Source organism: Nylanderia fulva, unplaced genomic scaffold (genome assembly GCF_048542155.1).
Source record: "Nylanderia fulva isolate GAGA-0341 unplaced genomic scaffold, ASM4854215v1 Scaffold855, whole genome shotgun sequence".
In the NCBI taxonomy this organism is placed as follows: Eukaryota; Metazoa; Arthropoda; class Insecta; order Hymenoptera; family Formicidae; genus Nylanderia; species Nylanderia fulva.
This window is the reverse complement of record NW_028190977.1, coordinates 8026-26027: the sequence shown is the minus strand read 5'-3', so window position 1 is coordinate 26027 and position 18002 is coordinate 8026. Positions and strand designations below refer to the sequence as shown.

At 26.7% G+C, this 18002-nt stretch overlaps 1 protein-coding gene across 1 annotated transcript; it reads left to right on the top strand.

Moving 5' to 3' along the window:
• Nucleotides 1-12291: 12291 nt before the first annotated feature.
• LOC114940651 (thyrotropin-releasing hormone-degrading ectoenzyme-like) lies at nucleotides 12292-15898 on the top strand (the record flags this gene model as incomplete). The annotated part of the gene is made up of 4 exons (XM_085489495.1): nucleotides 12292-12486; nucleotides 13968-14451; nucleotides 14735-15184; nucleotides 15715-15898. Coding segments are annotated over exons 2-4 (1074 nt in total), but the record flags the coding sequence as incomplete, so codon positions are not given.
• Nucleotides 15899-18002: the final 2104 nt, after the last annotated feature.

The following is an 18002-nucleotide window of genomic DNA, read 5'->3' as shown; positions in this document are numbered from 1 at the left end:
AAATACCGTTATTCTTTAAAGGGGTGTTTCACCCCTTAAAACTCAAATTGCGCACGTATAAAAAAATACGTGTCTTTTAGATTTGTGTATTTAACAACATATTTCAAGGAGAATCAAATCGGTTCCGGACAGTTGTGACATGTCCCTTGGGGACATACAATGGGGATAGCGTTTTTCATTATAATGGGGTGGAAGTAACGGAAGAAATATATCTCGATTATGAAGAACCTTATAAATTACATAGTTTTGAAATAATTGAAGATGACGAAGAAGCATGGCATGAAGATAGTTTAAATTCTCATCCTCATTGTTCAAATGATGATACAAATTTTGATAGTTCTTATAAAAGACGAGCTGTTGAGTATTGGCGATTTCGGGACACTGATGAAAACAGTAATGACAGAAAAAGGAATCGTCCTCTAAGAGTAGTACAAAATAAATTTAGAAGAGTTTCATCTGAACGTCAGTTAAGGCGATGGGAAGAACAAATACAATCAGGTGGAAGTCGTACAGAAAAATTATCTTACATCTCCAAATTTACACATGATAAATTTACTGCAGCTGTCGAATCAGGATTCATGGTTCATGATATTGATTTAAAAAGATGGGCTTTACAAGCTCAAGAAGAAATAGGAAATTTAAATCCTATATTTAAAGCATCTCACAGTTGGATAGCAAGATTTAAGAAGTCTCACCGAATTGTTTCAAGAAAAGTTACGAAGTTTGTCACTAGAAGAACATTAGAAGATTCTGCTGATTTGCAAAAATCAGCTGATGATTTTCTGGAAACAGTAAAACCTCTTATTGAACAGTTTGGATCTGAAAATATTTACAATTCAGATCAAAGTGGTTTCCAATTGGAACTTCACTCTGGAAGATCATTGTCTAACCAGGGAGAAAAGAAAGTAGAACGTGTCGTGCAATCCATATCATCAACAACCCATTCATATACGATACAACCAATAATATCCTGTAATGGCAATTTGTTGTCCCCTTTATTTATTGTATTAAAAGAAGCTAATGGTAAATTTGGACCAAGAGTACAAGAAAATTTATTTAAAGCAGAAAATGTTATTGTAAAAGCATCGAAATCTGGTAAAATGACATCAGGTATTTTCCTTTTATAATTACTTTTTTTAACAACCTTATTTTATTTAACAATTTAATAAGAGTCATAAAAAAACTATTAAATTAACATTTATATTTTGTACAGATCATTTTAAAATGTGGTTAGAAGAAGCTTATTTCGCAAACATTGGTCCTAATAGCGTTCTTCTTATCGATTCATGGACTGGACATTGCCCCAATATGATTTCGGATTTAACACCTCCTGGAACACATATTACTACTATGATAATACCGAAAGGAACTACAGGGAAAATACAACCATTAGATGTTTATGGATTCAGAATTTGGAAAAATTTTGCTAAAAGATTTTCAGATGCGGTTTTACTGTTGGAAAGTAATATAAACTTACATGAACGAAATAATATAATAAAATTGCAATCTTTGATACATAATCAATTGTCATCCCCACGATATCAAAACTTATTTAAATATTCGTGGTTTAAAAGTGGTTATACGAATGAAAGACCAGACGAATTCGAAAATCCAGTACACTTTAGTTTAGACGAAACTTTAACAAAATGTGATATCGAAGGTTGCAATAATATAGCTGTAGTAAGATGTTCTTGGTGCAAGAAGTCATTATGTTTGAAACATTTTTTTGTCGAATATCATTATTGTAATGTGTATAATGAGTGAATAATATAAAATGCAAATACATTTTTAAAAAAATCTAAATATACACAATACACAGTTATAAATACGTAGAAAACATAAATAAGAATTATACAAAAACATTTTTTATATATTTTATTGTTCGACGGTAATTACTTACGCACATAGCACGGATGAGCGTATATACGGGAGCGTTTATAATTAATTTTCGAAAATGATATTTCGTAACATAACTTTATTACACATGGTTGAATTTGGAAAAAAATAAGCTTTAAATTAGGTAAAACAAAATTTTTAATTTTGAAAAAAAAAATTAGGTGGTGAGGGTTTTTTAAAAAAAAAAAAAAAAAAAAAAAATTTTTGTTCATATAACTTTAAAGTACTCTTCAAGCCATTAAAATTTGTTGTACGTTTTTTCTTTATATCTCTTATAGTTTAGCAGATATTTGATCCTAAAGAAAAATACCGTTATTCTTTAAAGGGGTGTTTCACCCCTTAAAACTCAAATTGCGCACGTATAAAAAAATACGTGTCTTTTAGATTTGTGTATTTAACAACATATTTCAAGGAGAATCAAATCGGTTCCGGACAGTTGTGACATGTCCCTTGGGGACATACAATGGGGATAGCGTTTTTCATTATAATGGGGTGGAAGTAACGGAAGAAATATATCTCGATTATGAAGAACCTTATAAATTACATAGTTTTGAAATAATTGAAGATGACGAAGAAGCATGGCATGAAGATAGTTTAAATTCTCATCCTCATTGTTCAAATGATGATACAAATTTTGATAGTTCTTATAAAAGACGAGCTGTTGAGTATTGGCGATTTCGGGACACTGATGAAAACAGTAATGACAGAAAAAGGAATCGTCCTCTAAGAGTAGTACAAAATAAATTTAGAAGAGTTTCATCTGAACGTCAGTTAAGGCGATGGGAAGAACAAATACAATCAGGTGGAAGTCGTACAGAAAAATTATCTTACATCTCCAAATTTACACATGATAAATTTACTGCAGCTGTCGAATCAGGATTCATGGTTCATGATATTGATTTAAAAAGATGGGCTTTACAAGCTCAAGAAGAAATAGGAAATTTAAATCCTATATTTAAAGCATCTCACAGTTGGATAGCAAGATTTAAGAAGTCTCACCGAATTGTTTCAAGAAAAGTTACGAAGTTTGTCACTAGAAGAACATTAGAAGATTCTGCTGATTTGCAAAAATCAGCTGATGATTTTCTGGAAACAGTAAAACCTCTTATTGAACAGTTTGGATCTGAAAATATTTACAATTCAGATCAAAGTGGTTTCCAATTGGAACTTCACTCTGGAAGATCATTGTCTAACCAGGGAGAAAAGAAAGTAGAACGTGTCGTGCAATCCATATCATCAACAACCCATTCATATACGATACAACCAATAATATCCTGTAATGGCAATTTGTTGTCCCCTTTATTTATTGTATTAAAAGAAGCTAATGGTAAATTTGGACCAAGAGTACAAGAAAATTTATTTAAAGCAGAAAATGTTATTGTAAAAGCATCGAAATCTGGTAAAATGACATCAGGTATTTTCCTTTTATAATTACTTTTTTTAACAACCTTATTTTATTTAACAATTTAATAAGAGTCATAAAAAAACTATTAAATTAACATTTATATTTTGTACAGATCATTTTAAAATGTGGTTAGAAGAAGCTTATTTCGCAAACATTGGTCCTAATAGCGTTCTTCTTATCGATTCATGGACTGGACATTGCCCCAATATGATTTCGGATTTAACACCTCCTGGAACACATATTACTACTATGATAATACCGAAAGGAACTACAGGGAAAATACAACCATTAGATGTTTATGGATTCAGAATTTGGAAAAATTTTGCTAAAAGATTTTCAGATGCGGTTTTACTGTTGGAAAGTAATATAAACTTACATGAACGAAATAATATAATAAAATTGCAATCTTTGATACATAATCAATTGTCATCCCCACGATATCAAAACTTATTTAAATATTCGTGGTTTAAAAGTGGTTATACGAATGAAAGACCAGACGAATTCGAAAATCCAGTACACTTTAGTTTAGACGAAACTTTAACAAAATGTGATATCGAAGGTTGCAATAATATAGCTGTAGTAAGATGTTCTTGGTGCAAGAAGTCATTATGTTTGAAACATTTTTTTGTCGAATATCATTATTGTAATGTGTATAATGAGTGAATAATATAAAATGCAAATACATTTTTAAAAAAATCTAAATATACACAATACACAGTTATAAATACATAGAAAACATAAATAAGAATTATACAAAAACATTTTTTATATATTTTATTGTTCGACGGTAATTACTTACGCACATAGCACGGATGAGCGTATATACGGGAGCGTTTATAATTAATTTTCGAAAATGATATTTTGTAACATAACTTTATTACACATGGTTGAATTTGGAAAAAAATAAGCTTTAAATTAGGTAAAACAAAATTTTTAATTTTGAAAAAAAAAATTAGGTGGTGAGGGTTTTTTAAAAAAAAAAAAAAAAAAAAAAAATTTTTGTTCATATAACTTTAAAGTACTCTTCAAGCCATTAAAATTTGTTGTACGTTTTTTCTTTATATCTCTTATAGTTTAGCAGATATTTGATCCTAAAGAAAAATACCGTTATTCTTTAAAGGGGTGTTTCACCCCTTAAAACTCAAATTGCGCACGTATAAAAAAATACGTGTCTTTTAGATTTGTGTATTTAACAACATATTTCAAGGAGAATCAAATCGGTTCCGGACAGTTGTGACATGTCCCTTGGGGACATACAATGGGGATAGCGTTTTTCATTATAATGGGGTGGAAGTAACGGAAGAAATATATCTCGATTATGAAGAACCTTATAAATTACATAGTTTTGAAATAATTGAAGATGACGAAGAAGCATGGCATGAAGATAGTTTAAATTCTCATCCTCATTGTTCAAATGATGATACAAATTTTGATAGTTCTTATAAAAGACGAGCTGTTGAGTATTGGCGATTTCGGGACACTGATGAAAACAGTAATGACAGAAAAAGGAATCGTCCTCTAAGAGTAGTACAAAATAAATTTAGAAGAGTTTCATCTGAACGTCAGTTAAGGCGATGGGAAGAACAAATACAATCAGGTGGAAGTCGTACAGAAAAATTATCTTACATCTCCAAATTTACACATGATAAATTTACTGCAGCTGTCGAATCAGGATTCATGGTTCATGATATTGATTTAAAAAGATGGGCTTTACAAGCTCAAGAAGAAATAGGAAATTTAAATCCTATATTTAAAGCATCTCACAGTTGGATAGCAAGATTTAAGAAGTCTCACCGAATTGTTTCAAGAAAAGTTACGAAGTTTGTCACTAGAAGAACATTAGAAGATTCTGCTGATTTGCAAAAATCAGCTGATGATTTTCTGGAAACAGTAAAACCTCTTATTGAACAGTTTGGATCTGAAAATATTTACAATTCAGATCAAAGTGGTTTCCAATTGGAACTTCACTCTGGAAGATCATTGTCTAACCAGGGAGAAAAGAAAGTAGAACGTGTCGTGCAATCCATATCATCAACAACCCATTCATATACGATACAACCAATAATATCCTGTAATGGCAATTTGTTGTCCCCTTTATTTATTGTATTAAAAGAAGCTAATGGTAAATTTGGACCAAGAGTACAAGAAAATTTATTTAAAGCAGAAAATGTTATTGTAAAAGCATCGAAATCTGGTAAAATGACATCAGGTATTTTCCTTTTATAATTACTTTTTTTAACAACCTTATTTTATTTAACAATTTAATAAGAGTCATAAAAAAACTATTAAATTAACATTTATATTTTGTACAGATCATTTTAAAATGTGGTTAGAAGAAGCTTATTTCGCAAACATTGGTCCTAATAGCGTTCTTCTTATCGATTCATGGACTGGACATTGCCCCAATATGATTTCGGATTTAACACCTCCTGGAACACATATTACTACTATGATAATACCGAAAGGAACTACAGGGAAAATACAACCATTAGATGTTTATGGATTCAGAATTTGGAAAAATTTTGCTAAAAGATTTTCAGATGCGGTTTTACTGTTGGAAAGTAATATAAACTTACATGAACGAAATAATATAATAAAATTGCAATCTTTGATACATAATCAATTGTCATCCCCACGATATCAAAACTTATTTAAATATTCGTGGTTTAAAAGTGGTTATACGAATGAAAGACCAGACGAATTCGAAAATCCAGTACACTTTAGTTTAGACGAAACTTTAACAAAATGTGATATCGAAGGTTGCAATAATATAGCTGTAGTAAGATGTTCTTGGTGCAAGAAGTCATTATGTTTGAAACATTTTTTTGTCGAATATCATTATTGTAATGTGTATAATGAGTGAATAATATAAAATGCAAATACATTTTTAAAAAAATCTAAATATACACAATACACAGTTATAAATACATAGAAAACATAAATAAGAATTATACAAAAACATTTTTTATATATTTTATTGTTCGACGGTAATTACTTACGCACATAGCACGGATGAGCGTATATACGGGAGCGTTTATAATTAATTTTCGAAAATGATATTTCGTAACATAACTTTATTACACATGGTTGATTTTGGAAAAAAATAAGCTTTAAATTAGGTAAAACAAAATTTTTAATTTTGAAAAAAAAAATTAGGTGGTGAGGGTTTTTAAAAAAAAAAAAAAAAAAAAAAAATTTTTGTTCATATAACTTTAAAGTACTCTTCAAGCCATTAAAATTTGTTGTACGTTTTTTCTTTATATCTCTTATAGTTTAGCAGATATTTGATCCTAAAGAAAAATACCGTTATTCTTTAAAGGGGTGTTTCACCCCTTAAAACTCAAATTGCGCACGTATAAAAAAATACGTGTCTTTTAGATTTGTGTATTTAACAACATATTTCAAGGAGAATCAAATCGGTTCCGGACAGTTGTGACATGTCCCTTGTTAGTATTTATTAAGATTTTGTATATTATACAGATAGTTTTAACATATTAGTAACGTTTTTTCATATATTTTATTTACTGTATGATTTTAGCCAATTATATAATCAAAGTATTTTGAGATTTGGGGAAGTAATTGTTGCCGCGGTAGAAAAACCAGTTATTACTCTACAAACAGTGAATTATTGGGCCGAGGTAGAGCATTGTCCTTTCATAAAAATAACACAAAATGATAGTGATTCTATGAGCGTAATAAATGTGTCGATACAAAATATTAACAAATTAAACATTGACTGCCTTCCTGTAACTTGTACTACACAAAAGTCTCCCGATTTTAACAATTTTACTCATCATATGGTATGCGTGTCAAGAAATCTAAAATTATCATTACCATTTAAAGAATATGGTTGGATGATATTTAATATACAACAAATTGGTAAATATCGACCAATGGACTTATTATAAATTTTTTCTCGTCTTTATTTAACACACACATAATTGACATTATTTTATATTTTTATCTATTTTATTTATTGTCGTATAAAAATCTGAAATATTTATTATATAACTATAATAGTTTTAAAATGTTTTTCATTATATAACTATAATAGTTTTAAAATATTACATGTTACAGAAATTATATTAATTAGTATAAAATAATTATCATTTATGCACAACTGAAATTAGTTATATTTTATGATATACAACAATATCTTGTGCACAGTTTCATTTTTGCTACTATTTCAAATATTTGGATGACATTTTTATAATTAATTTTCTATATATATTTGCATTTTATTTATATGTATTAAATTTTTGATACATTTTTAATTTATAATTTATATAAAGAAAGTATATAAAACAAAAATTGAAATAAGTTTAAAAATAAGTATATTAATGATAACATTATTCAGAACAATAAGAATTGATAAAATTTATTTACTATTTGACAGGATATTATCGCATTAACTATGATGAAAAGAATTGGATAAGAATTAGAAATTATCTACACTCTCGTAATTACACAAAAATTCATGTTCTTAATCGTGCTCAAATTATTGATGGTACATTTCATTTAATGATAGCAGGCCATTTCTATTCCTATATATTCTGGACCATCATATCGTATTTGCATCAAGAAGAAGATTATATAGTATGGTATCCTTTGTTTAAAGCTCTGGAATATGTATATATGTAGTACTTTTTCAGTGTTGAAAGAAAAAATTGGATATTTTACGGTAAATATTAATAAAGAGTGATGGCAAAAAGACCTGTTTTTTCGTCCGTTTTATAGAGTCAAATTTTGAGACCTCAAATTTCAAACTTTTTTATGTCAAAAGTACTATATGATGAGATATTAATTCCAGAGAAATTTTAAAATGAGCGTAAGTATACGGTTCCGAAGATACAAAGGGGTGAAAGTAATGATTTCTAGTCAAAAATTACAAATTATCACATTTGCTTCTTCATATCTCCGGAACAGTGCCTATGCTCATCTTGAAATTTTACTGGGATTAGGTAATGTTTCATCTGTTAGTACTATTTATGATGAAAAAAAGTTTGAAATTTAAGGACCCAAAAATGGGTTACATTTGCCATCACTCTTTCAATGAAAATATTATATTTTAAATATTTGCATATACACTCATTGATCACAAATAATTTACAAATTTAGAAAAATATATCCAGCAACAATAACATTTTACATACTATTAAATCGCAAACTAATGTGCAAACAAATTCAGTTTGAATAATCACTCACCCGAAAAACTGTACGCAAAGTCTATGATTTTCACTACTACCAATATTATATATAACATTGTTATTGGATATATGTATAGCAAGGTGCTTAAAATCTTGTCAATGAATGCAATTATATTGGCTTCACATAAATATTACATGTTAGTCATTTAAAAAAATATAAAACATATATATAGTTCGAAAAATTTAATTATATATTTCTCAAAAATATATATTTTATATCTTATTTAAAAATAAAATATGATTAATAAATAGATTATTTGAAACTTTAATATCTATTAAATATTATAAACATTTCGCACAAATTAAATCATATTTTTGCGTACATGTATAATGCATATATGTATATTTGCACGCCCAGACAGCACAGCTATTCGAAAAGAATTCATTTGTATGTCACCTTGTATGTCAATTTCGAGTCCTTTTTCAAATACATATAGAATTCATTTTATAAAATGAAAAAAGTTGTTGCTTCAACAATGAATCCAAATATAAATCAACAACTAACAAGAATAGAAGATTGGGCTTTGGAAAAGCATTGTCCTCTCATTAAAGTAGTATATAATGATACAGAGATAATGAGCGAAGCATATGTTATGTATCGATACAATATATCAACACATTAAAAATTGACTGCCTTCCTGTAACTTTTACTACGGAAGAGTCTCTCGATTTTAACAATTTTACTTATCATATGGTATGAGTATCAAGGGATTTAAAATTATCATTACCAAAAGCATTTAAACCGTATGGTTGGATGATATTCAATATACAACAAATTGGTAAATATTGACCAATGGACTTATTATGACATATTTCTTATTTTTAGTTTACACACACATAATTGACATTATTTCATATTTTTATTCATTGTCCTATAAAAGTCTGAAATATTCATTAAATAATTATAATAGTTTTAAAATACTTTGTGTCATATTCTGCATTATTATATATATATAATATTATATTTAAAATATACGTAGGCGTTTTCTAAATAACATCATTCAATATTAATATTTATTGTTCTTTAATTTTTGTTTTATGATTTGTTATTTTTTAAAGTAATTTTTGAAATAATTTTTATTCTTTTTATTATTTCCTATATTTATATTTTTATAAACATTGTATTCTAATAATAACAAAATTATTAAAAAAGGATAAATATATTTATAAAATTAATTTTATTTTATGATATACAAAAATATCTTGCACATTATCTTTGCTTCACAATATATTTGCTTCATTTTTTCTACTATTCCAAGTATTAGGATGACATTTTTATAAATAATTTTACATATATATTTGTATTTTATTCATATTAAATTTTTTGTACGTTCTTTATTTATAATTTATATAAACAAAAGTATGAAACAAAAATATTTAAAAATATATTCTGATATAATTATTTAGAAAAATAAAAATTAATAAAATTTATTTACTATTTGACAGGATATTATCGCGTGAACTATGATGATAAAAATTGGCGAAAAATTTCATATTATCTAAACACTATCCATCTATATTTTGGGATATTATATTGTATCTGAAACGAGAAAAAGATTACATAGCTTGGTATCCTATGTTTAAAGCTTTGGAATACATGCTCAGTACTTCTTTTTCAGTATTGAAAGAAAAACATGGAAATCTTAAGGTAAATATTAAATGAATGNAATTATATTGGCTTCATATAAATAATACATGTTAGTCATTTTAAAAAAATATAAAACATATATATAGTTCGAAAAATTTAATTATATATTTCTCAAAAATATATATTTTATACATTATTTAAAAATAAATTATGATTAATAAATAGTTATGAAACTTTAATATCTATTAAATATTATAAACATTTCGCACAAATTAAATCATATCTTTGCGTACATGTATAATACATATATGTATATTTGCACGCCCAGACAGCACAGGTATTCGAAAAGAAATTCATTTGTATGTCACCTTGTATGTCACAAATAATATATGAGATCCATTATAAAAAAAATCTTGTATGTAAAACTTCCACCCACGCACTCACACATATATTGATTTATTTTCGGTACCAAAATCTTGAAAATTTTTGGGGATGACGACGATGGTAGTTTCATTAAATTTTACACACCCACCCATGCATTTAAGCATTCACTCATGCACTCACACATTTATTGACTGATTTTTTCGAAATTAGTACCAAAATTTAAAAAAGTTTAAGGGAAAACACAATTAAAAAAAAAACTGTGGTGTATATTCCCCATAGCGCAGACTTAATCTGTCTGACCGCATATAAGAAAAAATTAAATAAATTAAAAGATTTAATAATATATTATTAATATATTAGATAACTTTTAAGACAGTGCACAAAAAAAGAAAAAAGTATAAATTTAAAAAAGTTAGACATGCTTTGAGGTATAAATAACATATATTAACTATGCATATTGCATATTTATTAAAAAACATCAATAAAATTATATAAAATTAAAGATATATAGTATTTAATAATATTTAATATCTATTTTATTCATATTAAATTTTTTGTACGTTCTTTATTTATAATTTATATAAACAAAAGTATGAAATAAAAATATTTGAAAATATATTCTGATAAGATTATTCAAAACAATAAACAATGATAAAATTTATTTACTATTTGACAGGATATTATCGCGTTAACTATGATAATGAGAATTGACAAAGATTTCATATTATCTAAACTCTGATAATTACACAAAAATTCGTGTTCTCAATTGTGCCCAAATTATCAATGATGCATTTCATTTAATGAGAGCAAACTAACTCTATATTTTGGAAAATCATATCGCATTTGCCTGAAGAATAAGATTATATAGCATGATATTCTCTGTTTAAAGCTCTGGAATACATATTTAGTACTTTACCTGTAACCATGCTGGAAGGAAAAGTTTGGTATTTTAGGGTGAATATTTTTATATTTCAATGAATGTGTTACATTTCAGATATACAATACTTTCATTCATCACAAAATGTTTAAAAACTCGGAAAGCACCGTATAAAAAATAACTTAATTATAGTGTTTTGAAAATCTCTCGAAATAAGCTACAAAAATATGTAATAAAAATATATGTTTTTATTTAAGAAATTCAAGGTGACCTAATTCTAACCTTCGCAACGCCACCCAAGGTCAAACAGATAAGATCAATAAATAGATTTTTTTAAACCCTACAACTATTGTCTGAAACTTTCTTATGTAAAACGTATATTTTTCGAGATTTTTAAGGGGTCCAATCTTTTTGGGACATCCTGTATGTCATTGTTGGCTATATAGTAAGTGCTTCAAATCTTTGTCAATGCAATTAAATTAGTTGTAATAAGTACTACATGTTAGTAATTTTAAATAAATAAAACATTGTAGTAGAAAACATGTTTTATGCATTTTTTGTATTTTTTATTTTTCTAAATATATTTTTTGTATTTTTTTTTTTTTTTTCATTATTTAACTCTTTTTACAAAAAATAAATTTTTTTTACATTTTAAATAGCATGTTAGCAGCTCTAGGTAGAACTCAATTTTTGAATTCATTCGCAAGAAAAAAAACATACGCAAATTCGGCTTTTATAAAAAAGTTGCAAATTGCTTCGTTTTTAGCTAATCAACTTGCAACATTTTTGTAAATTCAAGAATCAAGCTATTGGATAATTAGGAGTCCCTGGGACGTGTCCGGGCTTCCTAGGTGGTAGCTACGCCACTGATTTATAACGATCTCAGAAGTTCTGACCTATCATCATGTTTACCATGATGACACGTATACAGACTCAGTCAGTCTTTCGTGATCTTTCGTGGTCTTTCGAACCATATCGTGATAGATATAATAATTGTAATAAAGTGTGTGTGAAAATTTTATATTGTTTCCACATTTGCATACTGCTAAAATATTAATTTGTTACAGTTAATTAAAAAACATTTATATCAATATACTATCGCAATTAACGCACTGTCCCGAAATATTGGGTAAGTCAAAATAAGTCGAAAATATAAAAACATATATTTGTCCACAAATACAAAAAGAATTTAATCATACAGTTTAACGGAATTTTAAAGAATTTCCAACATAAAAGCATGAAGAGAATAATTTTATTTAAAATTATCTTTAAATTTTAATTCAGAGATAATTTCATATAATATCAATATTATATTTTACGAATTGTAATGTTGTTCTATAATATAAAACGTACAAAACGCATGTTAATATTCAATTGATAACGCATAACAAATAGTTCATATAGATTTAATAAGATACCATTAAAGCTAAAAGTTTTCAGATATGTAAATTAAATGTAATGATTTAATTGTAATGTTGAAATTACCTTGAACCAACAATTGATATGAACAAAAATTATAGAGTAAAATGATAGAACGTATTAATTGTCAATGAAATGTAGAAATCCATAATATTCTAGATTTGAAGCAGTCGTTAACACGTATCTATATTTTGAGGTGTTTAATCTGAAATATCTGAAAAAGACCACTTTATATACAGGATGTCTCAAAAATAGTATTCAACTTGTTAATAGTAGATTTTTGAAATTATTTGGAGTCAATTTTTCTTCGCCGAGAATGCCGAGGGAGACTATCATTATTTGCATGTTTCCAAATTTGCCATCATGCATCTTATTGTTAGTAATTAAACCTTATATTAAAATTCTAAAAAAGTAAACTCTATTTGAAATTCAGTGATAAATGTGATTTTGTTAATATTTTATTTCTAAAAGGCTTGGTTAGCAAAAAAACATTTATTTTCATTCCCTTATGACCCGAGAATTATTGATATGTCAACATTTTTGGAGGAAAATTTGTCTCCAAATAATCTCAGATATCTGCTTTCAAAATATTTACTGCTAGTTCTGAGACGTCTTGTATACATGTATTTAATATTTATTATCAAGTTTATAACTGATTCAATTTATAATTGAATTTATATTGGCTCGCGCCGTTCCACAGTTTTTCTTTTTTCTACTGTCTTCTTTATTTTGAATGTACACACACGTATATATGTATGTAGAAACAACGGCAATTGTGTTTATAAAATTAATTTATTTCAGACAACTAACTTTAGATACTATAAATCTTTATATTCTAAATAACATTCTATAAATAAATGTATATAATTTTTTGACAATAAAAATAATTATTTAAAGAAAATATAAAATATGTTGTAAATATTTCTATATTGCTGTCAGTTACAATATGTGCAACATTGAAATACATATAATATATATATATATATATATATATATATATATATAATTATATTTAAAAAATTGTGCAAATGGAAATTTGCACATTACTTCCTCACCATATAATATTTTGCTAATTAGAAAGGTTGTTCAATTAATAATTTTAATACTTTTTGTATTTATTTCTTATTTATATACAAAAATCATTTAAAAATACATCAATATATTTAATATTTTTATTTCTCTTTTTTCCAGAGTGTTTTCCAGATCTAAAATAAATTTTCTTTTTCTCCGACAAGATGATATTTCTAAAACTATTATTAAGTAGTGGATTAATATTTATTGCTGCAACGGCTTCCATTCGTAAAGAATCTTTAAACTATCAACCATCAAAAAATGTAATACCAAAGCATTACGATATCATGCTTTCAACATTTATTGAAGGAAATATTTTCTATGGGGAATACAATATCAGCATCTACATTCTTGGCAGAACAAAACACATATATTTATATTCAAAACATTTTGGTATTAAAGATATAGTTCTAATTAAAAATTTTAAAAGATATCATGAGAATGATAAAGATACAGTTTATAAATCGACATATAATACTGAAGAAAACAAAATTGATATTTTTTTTATGGATGAGTTATCACCAAGAAATTACATCTTAAACATAAAATATTATGGTACTGCTGATGAAGTTTTTAAAATTTTCGACGTAAAAGAGAAAACTACGTAAGTAAATAATAAATGTTTATTAAAAAGAGTACAATATGCATTTACACATAAGACATTGTAATTAATATACTATTTATGTATGAAATATCCCAAAAGGTATTATATATCGCGGAATTTAAATCTAAATGGAACAATCTTTATATTTATTACTATAATAATATGTAATAGAGTCATAAAATATAATATGTGTGAACGCATAATACATTTATTCATTTTCTAATTCCCAATATTTTGATGCTTGTCAAAACAGTTTCATTAATTTATGTCCTTTGAAATGTAGTTGGGTAGGTGGTCTGCATTTCCAGATAATAAGCGACCAACAATCATTTCCATCTTGGCATCAACAGGATTTTTTGTTAGAAGCAACCTTTAACATTACGATAGGATGTCATCAATGCACGGCATTGTCAAATATGCCATTGCGAAGTATGAAATTTGATGAGCACAATATGGTATGGAGACACTACGATACCACACCTGTAATGTGGACTGAATACGCAACAATAATTGTGTCTAATTACCTAAATCCTATTGATATACATACTCGCAACATTAAAATGTGGTGCAGATTTGAAGTTCACATGGAATATGCAAAAAATGTAATTGAAAATATCATGTTGTTTTTAAATGATAAATGGAAACATTCGAACAATATTTCGAAAGTGGATCATGTTGCAATTCCAAATTTCCATGACAAAGGCACAATAATTTTCGGACTTGTTCTTTATAGGTGAGTACAAAAACTTATTATTACATTAAAAATAAAATGATATTAATAAATAAAATTATAAAACTTAAAAGTAAGTATATCTTTTGTTCCCGTAAACGTTCAAAATTATAAGGAATTTTACGAAAACAATTTTAGTAGAACTAAGTTTATTCATATGTGTATTATTAAAAAATTAACGTTCACTCTGTTAATACGTACATAAAGTACATAAAGTATGTATATGCTGAATCATATCCCGTAAGATAGATGTTATACTGCATTCAAGTTATAAAAGAAATGACACTTTTTTATTTATTTCAAACTATTATTCTTTGTCAACGATATACATATTAATAGATATTTATCGTTGTTTCATTTGTAAATTAAATGTTAAAAATAATTGTTTGGTTACAATTTACAATACCGATTTGCTAAATTGTACCCATGAGTTTGTAAATCAAGCATCCAACAAAAAAGTTGTAGTATTGTATCAAAAATAAAGTTTTATTTTCTAAAAATTGTCAGTCTTAACAATTGAATATAACTTTCAGGGAAACAGATATTATTTATGATAAAAATTTATATCCTGTTGCTCACAAAATCGAAGTAGCTCAATTAGTAGGACGTAAAGTGACACAACAATGGTTTGAGAACATGATGAACAATCCGTTAGTGTCGGATTTTTGGTTTAAAAATGGTCTTATTACATTGCTTGCAACATATGTTGTCCAAAAGGTTATTCTAAATTTTTTCAACGCTATCTCGCTCCCACCTTCTCGTAAACGATACAATACTTATGCATTCATACATTGCAAGATTTTCTTAAATCAAACCTTTTTTACAATATTCATACACATTCTTTGTGAATTGTTTTAAAAACATTTAGCAATATATAAAATAATCATATGTTTTTTAAAAAATACTTTTTTCATATATTTACATACACATAATTATACAATAATTTAATTTTCAAAAAAATTTTTAACATTACTTTATATTTTTAAATTTTTATAAAATCTAAAATAAAATAAATTAATCAAAAACAAGTACCCATGACATTTATTTAAATAAATTTGATAAAGAGAAGTCTGCAATATATCATGAGACAATAATTGAAGAGTTTGTAATATTTCCTAATTATATTAATACAAAATTTTAGATTTTATTATTAAATATATTTTAATGTGTATTTCAAATTGAGAAAGTGTTTTGTTTCAACAATTAAGTAATGTTAATAATATTAGTATTTGTTTTTAATGCAAGTATATTCAGAACAGTTATATGAATATATTAATTATTTTTTCTTATAGGCTTATTCAGATTATCAAATAATAAATTTATTTGTTGTTCAAAATCAACATTACTCTTTTAATTTAGACTGTGATTATCATATGTGGCCTTCTACTTCACAAGTTAACAGTTCATTGGAAATTCCCAATTCTATCAGAGGTATACGTATTATAATAAAATAGTCCGCGTAAATTTTTAATTATTAATATTTTAAAAATATGTTTAAAGGTTAGAAGATAAAGTAATATTCTTTATCCGGACATTTGAATTAAATATTATTCTTGTAAAGTATACACGGGCACACACACACAAACACTCACAAACATGTCCAGTAATAACTGTACATTGTGTAAGTAGATGGGATTAACCGTATAGTCCTTTAATGTTTTGCTACTTCGTGAGAATTATTGAAAAATTACTTAAAAAAATAGAATTCAATCCGTACGGCATTAAAAGACTTTCACTCATTTTACGCGATTACTACCTTGTATCTATATATAATAATATATAATAATAATTTTAGTTAAAAAAACTGGGATCAGCTGCTAATAATATCTAACAATATTAAAATTAAATTGTTTACTTTAAACTCATTACAGTTAAAATTGTTTTGTGTTTTTAATTAATTAATGTTACTTTAAGGGCATTGTACTTTTTGAACTAGCAGCGCGCCCAGTTTTTTTTAACTAAAATTTTTTATTCTTTTTCACAGGCGCATGGACTTGGCATCTGTTTATCTTTTTTTTAAAAGATAGTTTTTTTATGGTACGATTCTACATTGTGCAAATTTAAATTTTTACTGATTCATTATAACGCTCTATATATGTCTGCAACTTTAATTTTCCCACTGGTACAAGTTTCTACTTTCACTTGCGCAATTTTTTTTTATTTCATTACTTTTGTTACTATTGTACATGGGTTATAATCGATAATTTTCATACAATTCTATTGTACATGGGTTTGCAATGTAGGATTCTACATAAGTTTGCAATGGATAATTTTTAATACAATTCTACATGGGTTGCAATGGTTAATTTTTCATAGGATAGGATTCTACATGATTTGCAATGGTTAATTTTTCATAGGATTCTACATAGGTTTGCAATGGGTACGATTCTACATGGGTTTGCAATGGTTAATTTGCCTAGGATGCTACATGGGTTTGCAATGATTAATTTTTCATAGGATGCTACATGGGTTTGCAATAGGATAGGATTCTACATGGGTTTGCAATGGATAATTTTTGTTAATGGCGTGCCCTTAACTGGTCGCCTTTTTTAAAAAGTAACTTTCTAATTACGCAAGCGTTACAACGATTTTCTATTTTACTCATCATGAGCTATGCTGTGTTCCGTGATTTAAATTATCATTACTATTAAATTATCATTTCATTTAAAGAAGATGGTTGTTGATATTCAATATACAACAAATTGGTATTATCAATCAATAGACTGCATATTATGACTTATTTCTCGGTCTGAGACGCGGGTATGTCTCCGGCCATGGGGAAACCCTAAAAAACCTTAAAAAAAACACACAAGTCCTTTTT